The sequence below is a fragment of the Fukomys damarensis genome, unplaced genomic scaffold (assembly GCF_012274545.1).
Source record: "Fukomys damarensis isolate Sample0158 unplaced genomic scaffold, DMR_v1.0_HiC HiC_scaffold_21, whole genome shotgun sequence".
Taxonomy (NCBI): domain Eukaryota; kingdom Metazoa; phylum Chordata; class Mammalia; order Rodentia; family Bathyergidae; genus Fukomys; species Fukomys damarensis.
The window spans coordinates 7,839,698-7,854,174 of NW_022900933.1; the positions used below are offsets into that span (position 1 = coordinate 7,839,698).

The following is a 14,477-nucleotide window of genomic DNA, read 5'->3' on the forward strand; positions in this document are numbered from 1 at the left end:
ACTCCATTATGATCCGATTTGTTAAAATATGTGTATTTAATACTTAGGAAAAGCTCTGGAGGAAACACACACACACACACACACACACACACACACACACACACACACAGACACACACACAGTCACATTTTTATCCCATCAGAGGCTTAAACGAATCACTCTATTTTTTTCTTTTCAGAATAAAGAAATCTACTTTCAGAGATGGCAGACCACCTATGCACTGGCCTTGGAAACAGGGGAGAAGTTGCTGAACACAGCTGGCCCGGAAATTCGAGAGTCTGCTGACCAGAGAATCAGTCAGCTTCGGGACCAGTGGGAGGGCACAAAGCTCCAGCTAGGAGAGACAATTAAACAGCTGCAAAGCACTGTGGAGGTAAAGCACCATTCAGTTTTCCTTTTGAGATATTCAAAGCTAGGATACAGGATTTTTGTTTCCTATCCAGACTCGATCCATGAGTCATTCCTGTTACTTTACAAGGTAATACAGCATTGAAAACACAGTGTCAAGTACTTGAGATGCTATTAAGATATTTACTTTTAGTCAGATGTGGTGGCACTGTCCTGTAATCCCAGCACTCTGGGAAGCTGAGTCAGGAGGATTTCAAGTTCACGTCCTGCCTGGACAACTTAGCAACTTAGAACCTGTCTCAAAAATATCAAATAAAAAAAGCCTGGGAATGTAGCTCAGTGCAAAGGCCCTGGGTTCAATCCCCAGTACTGTCCCCCCCACCCCGCAACCCATACACACACTCTTTACTTTTATGAAACTTGTTCACATTCCATGGAAAACTAATACACAAAGCCCACATTCCACATCTGGTCCACCCTGGTGTATAATGTATGTGTTATGTTTTTATTTCTTCCTTCTTACTATTGAGCAGGCTGTCTTTTACTTTCTGTTTCTTTAAGCTAATTCTGTGAGCACACAGTTTTATTTGGTGTACGGACTGTGTGAGGTCCACCTCTAGCAGGCACTGCTCGAGCATCCGCCTGTGTATAACAGCAGGGCAGTCAGTGGAAAGAAGGGTTTGGTGGGAGGGATCAGGACTTGGCTTTGCTTCTGTCCTGCTTTCTTATTAGTTCAGTTCCAGATCACTGATGTTACTAGACATGGACAAGTGGCCTCACCTAAAGTGGGGTGTGTTACCCTTGCCGTGGGCCACCGCAGATATGTTTTGGTGTCAGAGTGCTGAGCAACAGAATGTTTGATTGTGTGTCTTTCTCTTTTAGTAACCTCAGAAATAAAGTTGTCCTAGTGAGTCAACTACAGACACCCTGAATCTGCGAGTGCAGGCACCTGTGCGCTCTCTGATGTCAGATGTGAGGGGCGATGGCTCTCATTTACCCAGGCTTTCAACACTGTGTCCATAGGCAGTCAGTGTGCGCTGACTCTTCTGGTTTCCAAGTTTTTCTTTCTTTTGGGGTGAGGGGTGCTTAGGATCGAACCCAAGGCCTTTGCCCTTTTTTTTTAGTTTTTCTTTTGAGACAGGTTCTTGCTAGGTCACTGGGTTACCCAGGCCGCACTGAAATTTGCAATTCTCCTGCCAGAGCTTTGCAGACAGCTGGCATTACCAGGCGTGCACCACCACACCCAGCTCACAGTACACTTGAAAGTGACAGGCAGGGCAGAGGGTAAGATCCGGAGAGTGAAGGCTCCAGGCAGAAGGGCTGCTAAACCCAGGCATTCGAAGGGAGAGAGAGCCAGCAGAGAGGCAACAGGAGTAGCTGAGCGCTTTTCCTGGATGGGGCTGGTAGCAAGTGTGGCTTCCAACCACCGGGACCGCCCCCAGAATACCTCATAGCTTTTACCTAAGAGTGGAGATGCTGAAAGCAAATCCTTCCAGTAGGCTTTTATTGATGGGAACTTCTGCACTAAAGTGGAAGTAAGGTTCGATCGATCGATGAGGGAAGAAGAGACATTTCCAAGCAAATCTGATGCAGTGATTGAAAGGAGCCACAGGTAACGCTGCAAAGCCACATGGAACCATACCTGATGTCCCCTCTGCTGCTCAGGTCACTGTGTACAAGAGAAGGAGCAGGTTCTTTGTGGTTCACAAGAAATACTACGTTAAGGACCCGAGTTCAATCCCCGGTACCAAAAAAAAAAAAAGCTACATTAAATGAGCTATTCTGTTTTTGCAGTTCGTTCCTGAGACCCAAGTCCTTACCAGTGTTAATCTGTTTTCAAACAGACCTGGGACCAGTGTGAGAAGAAAATCAAGGAGTTGAAAAGCAGGCTGCAAGTTCTAAAAGCACAAAGTAAAAATCCTCTTCCGGAGCTTCACGAGGACCTCCACAGAGAAAAAGAGCTGATGAAGGTACTGACGCCTGCGCCGTGGTCCAGCCGTCCTGGGAGCACGGAAGTGTCTGCTTGCCTGTCTTTTCCTGTGTTGAGTCTGAGTGTTCATATTCCACTGGAAGAGACTTTCCTGTCGTCTGTCTAAAGACAGCACATCCTGATCTCCTAAGATACCAGGGTTGATGCTCTTTGCAATCCTTGTATAAAGACAAGAAAGCCTTGGGCGGAAATGCGTCTGTTGTTAGGATCTTGCGGTTTTTCTCCTTTGGGTCATCTTTCTCTCTGTTGCTTCTCTTCTCTGAGATTACTTTAAAAACTCTTCCCTTTTAAATTATCTCATCTTTGTGATGAGAAGGAAGTACGACTGAAGGATTCCTTTTTTAAACCAGCTACGTTGATTTTTTTTTTTTTTGGTTTTTTTTTTTTTTTTTCTAGTATTTTTATAAAACCTTCCAAGTCGTATCTGGCCTCTCTGATACAGCCAGCATTCCTAGATTCTTGGGGCTCGGCAGAAGTAGATATGAATTTGGACGGCAAAATTCGCAGGTCAGGAACTCCTTGCATCTCTTTCTTGTCTGGATGTTTGGTGTTTAAAAGACATCCGAAGCCTATTGGGATGGTCTCTTAAATTTTTTCTTCCTTTATTGACTTTAGGAATCCAGTTGAAAAAATAAGGAGAAATAAGTAGTCTTATGCTTGAAGCTAGGCTAAAAAAAATTTGTGTCCTTCTCCCTAGTTTTTTTTCTGTAAAAATATCTGTTAAAAAAAAAATAACAAAACTGCCACACAGGTGTCACCAGCTAAAGAAATAAAATACTAGGAATACAGCTCAAGGGTCCCATTTAACCTCCACGGACCTTTTCCTTCCCAGAATGGCCACACCCTCACTTTGGGTTTATCATTCTTCTGCATTTCTTTATAGTTTCCGAACACCATGATGCTGTTCTCCATGTAACATAGAAGCGTTGCTTTCTGGTTTTAAGCTTTCCAGAAGCAGTGGACGGCACATCTGATGCTACTTTTTTCTTCATGATTTTGAGTGACCGGTGTTGATTCCTACAGCTCCTTCATGTTTGCTGCTAGGTAGTATGCATTGTGTGGATACAAAGCAGTTTATAGATTTCTTTCCTCAGTGAGTTGGTATTGTCAGGGTGTTTTTTTTTAAACCATTTCCTAGTCTGATAAGAGTGAAATTATATCTCTTTTTAGTCAACTGACCATTTTTGTTTAAGTTTTGGGGCTTTTTTTGTTTTTGTTTTTGGTACCGGAGATCGAACTCAGAACTTTGTGCTTGCAAGACAGGAAATTGACCTTTTTATGTTACTGTTCCTTCAAACCTGCCCTTTTGTGAATTGCCAATTTCTATTTCTAATTCATTTTTCTGTTCTGCTATTTCTTCTTTATTGATTTAACAAGTTGCCTGTTTACATATTAATCCGTGGGGTACATATGTGGGAAATGCCTTATCCCCTTAGAGACCTTGTTTTCTGTTGTTGTGTGTGTCACTCACTGAGCCATAGATTGTGCTATTTTAAATAGATGAATTTATTAATATTTTCCTAGATGACTTGTGCTCTCTCTTCGTTTGGGAAACTTCCATGCCTAAGTTATAAAATATAATCTTATATTTCCTTGTAAGTTCTCAAGTTTTGCTTTTTACATTTACCTCTTTGTTTAAAAAGATGAATGTCTTAGGCGAAGCTCCATTTTTCATTATTTATGTAGATAACCAGTTATCCTGGTGTCCAGGGAAAAAAATCAAGTTTCCAAATACGTGGAGTTTCTCACCTCTCAACCCTGTTTCCTTGGTCCATTTCTTCAGCTTTAAAATCAGACTATCTTGATTTACTGTGCTTCATTATAATAAGCCTTCTTTGTAGGTGCAATGTGTGTATAAACCCACATTTATATTGATGCCTTTGGGTCTTCGGCCAGCCAACTGTCCTGCCTGCCCTCTTTCCAAACTGAGCCTTGCCCATGGTAGGCCCAGCACCCGATCACTGAGCTATGTCTGCCCTTTTGTAACTTTTTTTGGTACCAGGGATTGAACTCGGGTCCTTGCATCAGGAGGTGGAACCACTGGGCCAAATCCCCGGCCCTGTTGTAACTTTTAGAAACGGCTTGTCTAACTGTGAAAAATCATGACAAGAGTTTAGTAGAATTGCGTTGAATTTATAGATCAAGACAAATTAATATCTTTTTGACCTTGAGTATTCCTGTTCATGAATATGGCATATTTCTCCTTTTGGTCACATTTAATTATTTTTTTTGGTAATGTTCTAAAATTTTCTTTTTGTTGTCTTTTTGCTTTTTTTTTTTTTTTTTTTTTTTTTTTTTTTTTTTTTTTTTTTGTGATGGTTTTTTGAGACGGAGTCTCACTACGTAGTTTAGACTGCCCTGGAACTCACTGTGTAGCCCAGGTTAGTCTTGAACTCACAACAATCCTCCTGCCTCAGCCTCCCGAGTGCTGCGATTACAGGCGTGCACCACCATGTCCGCCTTATAGGTTTTATCAGATACATTTCTTGATATATTCTTTTTTGCTATTGAAAGTACTGCCATCCAGGTGGGTGGTACATGCTTGTAATCCTGCATACTTGTGAGGCTGAGACAGAAGGGTCAAGAGTTCAAGGCCAATCTGGGGCTATTTAACAAGACACTGCCTCAGAATAAAAAGGGGTGGGCATGTAGCTCAGTGATAGCACATCCCTAGGTTCGATCCCCAGCACCACCAAAGGAAAAGTTCTCTTTTCCTGTATTGTCTGATTTGACGGAGTGCTGTGGCAACATGTAGATAAGCAGTTTTTATATATTTGTCCTATATTCAATCATCTTGTTAAATTCTTTTTTACTATTTTGAGAAAGGGTCTCATTATGTAGCCCAGGCTCATCTTGAACACACAGTGATCCTCTTGCCTCGGCCTCCCAATTACTGGGATTACAGCTGTGCGCCACCATGCCTGGCTTAAATTCTCTTGTTAATTCCAATAATAATTTCTGCACATTCTTTTGGTTGTCTGTAAGGACAGTCATCACTTTTGAACAGTTTTGGTATGTTAGTATTGGGGATGGAACTTGGCGTCTTACTTAGTGCTAAGTAAGCACTCTACTGCAGAGCTACATCTGCAGCTCCTTTATTTTTTATTTATTTAGATACTGGGCTCGAACTCAGTACCTTGCATTTGCAAAGCAGATGCTGTACTACTGAGCTAAATCCCTGGCCCTTCCTTTAATTCTTACACTGTTTTTCTTTTCTTTTTCTATCCACCAATGCTCTAGAACAGTGGTGGAAAACCTATGGCGTGCAGGCTGCAGTGGGCTGTTTGTATCGTTGAAAGCTATAAAACGTTCACCGTCACTGCTCCACAGTGTTGAATTAGAAACATTGATGTTTGGTTCCTATGTGTTATTCCTGATTTTAAAGAAAATTCTTTATCTTTTTTGGGCTAGGGTCTCGCTGTATAGTTTAGGCTGGCCTCAATCATGATGATCCTCCTGCCTCAGCCTTCTGGTGCAGCGATTACAGGTGTGCACCACCACGCCCGGCTAAGAAAATGATTTTAACATTTCACAATCAAATATGACATTTGCTGGTAATGTGTTAGTCAGAAGTTAAGAAAGTCCCTGTCCATCCCTGATTTTCAAAGTTTTATGTTTTTCTTTAGTTTTATAATTTTTTCCTGTAGTAGGGATGGAAGCACATGTGACCCAAATGTTCTACCACCAAGCTGCACCCCCGTCCCCAGCACTTTTTTTTTGAGACAAGGTCTTGTTAAGTTGCCCAGACTGGGCTTGAACCTGTGCTCCTCCTGCCTCAGCCTCGCAGGTACGTGCCACCACACTTGGCCCTGAAGTTTTCAACGTCTTGGCATCATTAGGCCTAGGATCGAGACGTCATTAAGAAATGAGAGAATTCAGAATCACTACCCCAGCTGATTCACAGAAGTATCCTCCCATAAAGTTTGGAGCCCAAGTATCACACTTCTCAGTTTCCAGCAGAACTCTTCTGTTCCATGTGTCAGTGGAAAAAAATCAGGATCGGACAGAGAGTGCGTGGTAAATGCCACACTCCAGGAAGATCCCAAGCAGTCTGAGGCCTGCCAAGGTGTGGTGTCCTCACTTGCTCGGGGACTGTGCCAGCCACGTGACAGTCTGAGCTTAGTGTCCTCCTCCTAAACCTGCACTCCCAGAACCTGGTTGCCAAGTTGATACATGAAATGATTTATGTACATGCTACACACACAGGTTGAGCACTCCTAGTCTGAGCATCTGAAATCCAAAATTAAAAACTTTTTGTTTTATTTATTCTTGCCTAGAGGCTGCCAAACTGTAAGCAGTCATACAGATGGAAACAATGACAAATGTGCTAGACTTATTTTACTGGGATCCACCAGATTGACCTTGTAAAAGGAGAGAAACTGCTGTACCCTTGTGCTTCCCTGGGGATAAGGAGCAATGATTGATATTCTAAATAGGTATCACCTGGGTGGGGGGCTGAGGTCTTAGCCCAGCTTTCCAGGAGACATCCCTGGCCCCCACCCTTACTGGAAATCCTTGTAGGCTTCCTACCTGACCTGCTCCCCCATTTGAGCCCCACTTAATCAGTATTACCTGGGTGACTGTACTTGTCGTCTTATTGGCTGGTCATGGTTTTGCCCACCTCATGCCCACCTTGTAATTTTCCACTGGGTCTTATAGTTTTGTTCCACATTGTACCCGCCTCACCGCATGGCTTTGCTGCATTAAACATCTTTGAAAAGTTGGGGGTGGGTGGCTAACCCACTTTCCGGTCCCCCTTCTGTCTCTCTTAGACAGAAGCTTTCTTTCCCTCAGTAAATTTTTCCAGCTCTTAAAAAGAAAATTAGAAACTTTTTGAGTGCCATGCTGCTGGATTTTGGAATAGTTTTGAACTCTGGATTTTCAGACCAAGGATGGATGTTCAGTGCATAGTCTGTGCAAATATTTCAAAGTCCAAAAAATTACAAAATCTGAATCACTTCCAGTCCCAAGCATTTTTGATAAGGGATTCTTGCCCTGTCTGTAATTTCTTTATATATACATTTTTCAGGTAGATTCTAACTGTACTGTTATGAAAATTGCTACAATGGGTATTTGTGTTCATAAAACTTGTTGAAAGATTGAATCCTTGGGATGGGTTTAATTTTTAAATAATCTTTGAATGTGTCATATAATGACGTGGTTCAAAATTCAGAAGATGCAGAAGGGATACATAACAAAGTTTTCTTCTGTCTTCAATCAGTGTCAGTCACTTTGCTGTGTGTTCTCCCAAAGGTATCGTCTGTGTGTGCAGGCCACTTTCTGATTAGATATATATTCATCTCAGGGTCCTCTTGTTACCCAAATGGTAGCACAGAGAAATGGGACTTGGTCCCTCTAGTACTTAAGTCCTTAGGCAAAGGATCCACGGCTGCCCTGCTGTGGTAGGGGATCCAGCCAAAGTCTGGTCAGCCTGCTCGCCTACATCACCTTGAGGTTTTACATCACACACTGTATGAACAACTGGAAATGTACAGGTATTTTTGCAATGCAAAGCATTTATCTGGCTTGATAGAGGTAAACTTACCTGACTTTCTTTTCTGGTCAGTTGGCTAACATTTCAATATAAAGACAGAAGCATAATTTTCTTTTAAATATTGGCACCCGTAGTGAGCATCACCTGTAATAACATCTGCAGTAGACCTCCTCTGATAATGATTCCCTGCTTTTTTTTATTTCACTATTTATGAACATTTGAAAGCTCTTGATACTCTGCTTTCCTTGCAGCTGTGCTGAGGATTTACTATACTCCAGGCCCCAGGGTAGATGCTGGACAGTGCCTCTCTGAGCAGGGTTGTCACTGTCCCTATGGACAGTACGGTCTGCTAGAGGGACACAAGTCAACAGATAGTTACATTATGTACATACTTATGTTTGTGTACAAATGACTGCAGTGAGCGGGAGGCAGATAATGACATCGTAAAAGAGGGGTCCCAGCTCTGCAGGGATCACAGAAGTCTTCCCTAAGGAAACTGCTGTTGTATCTAACAACAGTTTCAGCGGGAATTAACTGTAAATATTTCGTGGGAACATGAGGGTGAAAGATGGCGTGTTAGTCAGCTTTCTGTCACTGTGACAAAATACCTGAGAAAAGATAAAAAAAGAAAAGGTTGTTTGGCTCTCAGGGCTTCGGAGGTCTCAGTCCATGGTCCCTTGGCAGAGCATCGTGGCAGAAGGCTGTGGTGGAACAGAGCTGCTCGCCTCACAGAGATCAGGATGCAAAGGGAGTGAGAGAGAAAGCAGAAAAGAGTGGGGACGAGGTATAATCTCCCAGGATCAACTCCCTTCTCTAAGCCCTGCTTCATAAATTTCCATCCCCTCCCGAAATGTCATCAGATTACGGCTCCCTCCTTCACTCAGTCCTGACGAGGCTTGCGCCCTTGTGTTGCAGTCACCTTGCAAAAGCCCAGCACCTGGCACCCAAGCTGCCCAGCATGCGACTGAGGATGATCGTTTAGAGCCAAGCCGTAACAGCTGGGTAGCATTCTAGGCTAATAATTTACTAATGCAATCTTAAAGAATATCTCATGCCACATATTCAACTTGCCTCAGCCTATGTAAAATATCAAAGTGAAAAGTATGTGGAGAAAAACATGGTGTTTCCTTCCAGGATTTGGTTTAACAATATTTATTAAAAAAGCATGGAACTGCCCATATTCAAAAGTCCTCCGCCCCAGGCTGGGGATATAGCTCATGGTAGAGGGCTCACCTGTGCGCAAGGTCCTGGGTTCCATCTGCATGGAGCACCGCCTAAAAATAGTCCGACACATTTCTGTTGCCATGGGTGATGGGGCCCTGGTTGGATTTCTGTGTTCTTGTGCTCAAGAAACAAAGAACTGGACTTGGCACACGGTGACGAGGAAAAAAACAGCAAAACTTAATGAAGTCTAACTGGGCAACAGTGAGCGAATGGGGTCAGGAAAACGGCATGAGCGCTCAGTGTGTTGGGTTTACACGACGGACAGGGTGCTACATCTACTGCACATGCCTTGCTCAGAATTCCCCGTTATAACTGGATGTATGAGGCGCAGTCCATGTGCGTGAACCTTCAGTAAGCTCCGAGAGAAGAAAGGTTATTGTAGGTCACGGCAGAGCCTGGCACACGTGCCTCCTGGTTTTGGCTTTCACAATTTTGAATTTTCTAGGGCTCTTTGTTATTCACCTCTCTGCCTCTGGACAGTAAGCCTTAGGACAGAGGTCAGGGGGCCGCCCAGGATCTGGTGAGGGAGGGGAGTGTTCCCATGGCCTCACTTGCACTGTTATTATTTTCACTGTAAATATTGCAAGTATTGGCTTGAACCGGGCTGTGCATGACCGAAACCACCTCCCTACTGTGCGGGCATCAGAGCCAGCACCTCCGGGGGGGCCCTGTATCCCGGTATCAGACTGAAATGTTGCACACCTGGCCCATGGGTGGCCTCCATAGGTGGCCGTTCATTGTCTCAGCTGTTGTCCTGCACTGTAATGAAATCGTACATCTAAAAGGAATCACGAGTCTAAAGTTAGGTAACCAAGTTTTAAAGGAAAGATTTTTCTCTGACAAAAATGTCACTTCTTCCTCTCCGTAACACCTTTAAAAAGAATTCTCTAGGGCCAGAGATGTGACTCAGCAGCACCACTCCTGCCTGGCAATCCTGAGTTCCACCCCCAGTACCAGTAAATAAAATAAAATACTCTAGACCATTTTATTAAACACAAATTCTTATTGGCAAACTGTGAAATCAAGCCATTGTAACCTTTAGGACTCTAAAACTCATCAGAATTCACCATTTATTGTGGCCACTTTTCAGACTAATTTTTAGTGTAAATGACTTCTTTCAGATTTGAGCTGAAAGGTAGGAATGGAAACCTCTAAAATGCCATATATGAAGAATCATAAACAATAACACCTGAAAGACTTTTGAGTGGTTTGACTGTTTCCTTTTACCTTCTTTATGGCAAAATAATTTTCTTAATTAAATCCTAGAATTGAGAGTTTTAATTTGAAAACCACTTCAACCATTTTAAAAGATAGGTGGAGCTGATATAACTCAAATCAGTGGTAGAGCTTGGGTGGCATGCATGAGGCCCTGGGTAAAAACAGAAATAAAGGAAAGCTGTTCCCACGTCAGAAGAAATTACTTTTCTCCCATCATATTCATTGGTTTTTAGAAAGTTAGCTGAAAATAATTGGATTTGAACAGCAGTTGTGGTCACAGCACCAGCTTTATTGCTTAGTTATTCTCACTCCACACGAGGCATCTGTAACGTCATTTCCAGGTTAAAAATGTGTGCGTGGAGCGTCGATAGATTCCACAAGTACTGTACTGTACACAAAGGTAGACACCTGCGTGACTTTAAAAAGAACGAATCCTGTAAGAACCCTGCGACCTGAGGTGGTGGATGGAGCTGGAGCCGGAGCGGGACGAGGGCTGGCGGCGGCTCCTCACCCCCGGGTCCCTCCCCTTCCTGGCCTCCCTCCCCCGGAGCTGATCAAAGGCTTGGCTGCAGGTTTGGAAACCAAGGCAGCTGGAGTTGGTTTCGCTGACCCCGCCCCTCCCGTGTTTGAACGCAGGACCTGGAGAAGTCTTTGGCTAACTGGACTCAGCCCTGGAGAGAGCTCCACACCGCGCAGGCTGACCTGAGCACGCACGTTCTGGCCGAGGACGCTCTGGCCCTGCAGAAGCAGGCTGAGCACCTGCACAGACAGTGGGAAGACCTCTGCCTCCGAGTGAGTCTTAGCTGCGGGGCCGGCTGCTGGGGGGTGACCAAGAAGCCCAGGGGCCCTTTCTGGGGCGTTTCTGCCTGCGGCTATTCCCGTAGGACCAGGCCGCGCCGGGGTTGGACAGATTGGACCCTTTTGTTTCAACAGCGCTAAATGCGGGAACTTTGCCCATTTTTAATGAGCTTTTTAAAAACTCACCTGAAGCAGAGAGAAACACTGCAGTGGTGATCAGATGTGCAGATTCTGCCCGCTGGCTCTTGTAGGTGACGAGGACCGGCCTGTATTGTAGAAGATCTACCAGTCCGACCTGCCTCTGGGGTCTGTCCTGGCCACAGCAGCCAGATCCCTGCTGCAGGCTGGCCGGCCGGGTGTACAGGGAAGGGCTCTGCTTTCCTCCGCTGCACTGTTTATCTCAAGAGGCGGGGCTTTCGAATTCTCCTAGTAGTGAGCCTGGCTGTGCTGTCCCAGCTGATCACTTCTGCCGCTAAGAATGGGCTTGTGGCAGGAGTATTACACAGTTTATGTTTGTGACAGGATCAAGATGAGATTAAAGGATTCGAGAAGTCTTAATAAAGCTGTTTTAAGACATGTATTTCTAAGGAAATAAATTCCTTAATCTTATTTTTTGTGAGTTAAGAAAAATGTTTAAAATTTAAAATTCAGACGCCTTTCCCGAGTTCAATCCCCGGTACCCGCCCCCACAAATCCAGACACTTTTGAAGTTTAATAAAGTAAGACACCTTTCAAGAACTTAATTGATTTAGAGTGTAGTCATCACAAGGTAACCTAATTTTAAACATCCTTTTAAAAGTTTTTTTATTCAAGATTGTGTGAAAGAAAATGTTCAGTGTGTGTGAAAAATGCTTCCAGAGTTAAGGTAGAAGCAGAGTGGGGACCAGATGTTCTTAATTGTTACCATTCTGACATCAGTCAGGAGGGGCCTGTGCACAGTGCCTGGCATTTCAAAGCTAAGGTAAATAGATGCCCTGAAGAATGGAAACAAAAAGATTGTTTATTTAGGGATAGATTTTCAAGCCTTTTAAACATGTTTGGCTGGAAAGCTTGTACGGGCATTTGGTATCTTTTGCCTCACTCTGAAAAAAGCAGTTTGTTTGTTTGTTTTTGAGTTTTGTTTTTGTACATAGCAAGAAAATCTCAGTGGTTTTAACCTTGCTTTCCCCTTTTATAAAATGAGGTATTGGGCCCCTGGAGTTTAGCTCGGGGGAGAGTACTGTACTTACCCCAGATGTGCAAGGCCCTGAGCACTGGAAAATACTAATAATAAAGTAGGTGTTAAAACTCCACCAGAAGAGCCCTTAAAATTTTAAAAATTTTTAAAGTTTTCAAGACCTTTGTACATTTAGTAAGACTGATTTGCATTATTATTATTATTTTTTTGGTACTGGGATCGAACTCGGGTCCTTGTGCTTGCAAGGCAGGCAGCGGAACCACTGAACTAAATCCCCGGCTGATTTGCATTATTTAAACTTATTTTAGTCAGGTATTTCAGCCCTAAAGAGAGGAGGATCCTTTGTTGGGGTCCGCTTAGGGATTCCTCATGTGAAATGCAACGTCAGGTATTTGGGGTCAGCTTGCTTGCTGTACACAATTTTTTATGACATTTCCATGGTTTCCATTCAAAAACTAGTGTATCATGGGAAGTCAGTATAATGAACAGTGTGTAATGCTTTTAGTTTTCCTTTATTTTGTTTAAAGTCAGATATTCAAACAATTTTAATTTTCTTTGCCCATTTGCATTACGAATTCTTGATTTATTTTGTGATATGGATTATAGTTTTAAATAGGCAAGACATTGGCCGTACATAGGTATAGCGGTTTGATCAGGTTTTTAAAGGATTTAGGCCATAGCCAATTAACATATAGTAAGCAGTCAATAAATGCATATTGGTAGAGTAAGAAATGTGGGTGATAGCAAAGGTCCAGAGGGGTAGGGAATGGAAAAATATGAGAAAAGGAAAAAATGGAAACAAAGTCTTTGTAAATAGGGAGGGGTTGAAGAGAGGGCCGGGGTAAGGGGAAAAAATAAGAACCAGCGTATGTCACATAAAGGTACATGTTCCCAATATAAATGTAAGTGTATTGTGTACCTAAAATGTACCAATAAACGAATATAAGGAAAAAAATGTGGGTGTTAATGTAATATTTAGTGTCTCTTGTTTCCACTTTTTAGCATAACCTGATAGTAATAGGCACACAATGATTAAAAGTCCTTTCAGTCAGGTGCAGTTCAGGAACTGTATTTGGTTACTTTGTATGTTATCAGAAGGTCAAAAAATTTCTGTTTACATTAAGCTCTAGGTTTTAAGAGGAGGAAACAGATTCGAGTCCCTAGTGACGCTGATCAGAATGCAGGAGACTCACAAGTGTGTTGTTATATAGGTGGCCGCCCGAAAACAGGAGATCGAGGACAGGCTCAACTCATGGAACGTGTTCAGTGAAAAGCATAAAGAGCTGTGTGCGTGGCTGGTGCAGATGGAAAACAAAGTTCTGCAGACAGCAGATATTAGCATTGAAGAAATGATTGCGAAGTTACAGAAGGTGAGGGGTGGGCCCTGGTGGATGTGGTTATGAGGAGCGTGAGTGTCGCCCTGCTCAGTGTCAGGCTCAGAGGGATGATGTCACAGGTGTGTTTGCAGTAACATTTGAGAAATGAGACTTTCTCACTATTTTGATCCTACTGAGGGACTGTAGTTAGGGAAGGGTGGTGCTAAGGAGAGACACTTTCTCTGGAAGCCAGTCTGGCAGGAGAAAGAGCTCACTCTCCCGTTGGTACCCTGCACACCCCACACCAGTGATGGTTTTTCTGTCACTGTTAAGGGGAATCCATGCCAAAGCGTTCTTGATTTTGTGGGTCACTGAACCCCACAGGGAAAGGTAATGAAGGATTCTCCTTCATTTGCCCAAAACACCCATCAAACTTCTTGATACCAGGGCAAATTTTGTCTGGGTCTCCTCAGTTCCCAGGTAGATCAGGAGACATCTGTGAGGGGAAGCAGAGGGACTAATTAAGAAAGGAACTACTGCCGGGTGTGGTGGCGCACGCCTGTAATCACAATACTCGGGAGGCTGAGGCAGGAGGATCGCTGTGAGTTCAAGACCAGCCTGGGCTACATGGTGAGTTCCAGGTCAGTTTTGACTCTACATAGTGAGACCCTGTCTCACCAAAAAAAAAAAGGAAGGAACTACTGCCTTGCACTCATCACATTTGCTTAGCAGGCATCACCAAAACTTTTACTCACTCACTAAAGAATTAACAGGTAGAGGGATTTTTTTAATTAAAAAAAAAAAGTTTAGCCAGGCATGGTGGTGCACACCTGTAATCCCAGCACTCGGGAGGCTGAGGCAGGAGGATCACTGTGAGTTCGAGACCAGCCTGGGCTACATAGTGAGTTCCAG

The 14,477-nt window shown here is 43.4% G+C and overlaps 1 protein-coding gene across 6 annotated transcripts in view; it reads left to right on the forward strand.

The window, feature by feature from the left end:
• Syne2 (spectrin repeat containing nuclear envelope protein 2) overlaps positions 1-14,477 on the forward strand; it is a 310,603-nt gene that overhangs the window by 252,976 nt on the left and 43,150 nt on the right. For all 6 annotated transcript variants that reach the window (XM_010602996.3, XM_010602997.2, XM_010602995.1 and 3 more), the window contains 4 exons: positions 179-373; positions 2,193-2,318; positions 10,911-11,066; positions 13,461-13,619. In XM_010602996.3, the coding sequence (XP_010601298.1) occupies positions 179-373; positions 2,193-2,318; positions 10,911-11,066; positions 13,461-13,619 (636 nt within the window). The remainder of the gene's footprint in view (positions 1-178; positions 374-2,192; positions 2,319-10,910; positions 11,067-13,460; positions 13,620-14,477) is intronic.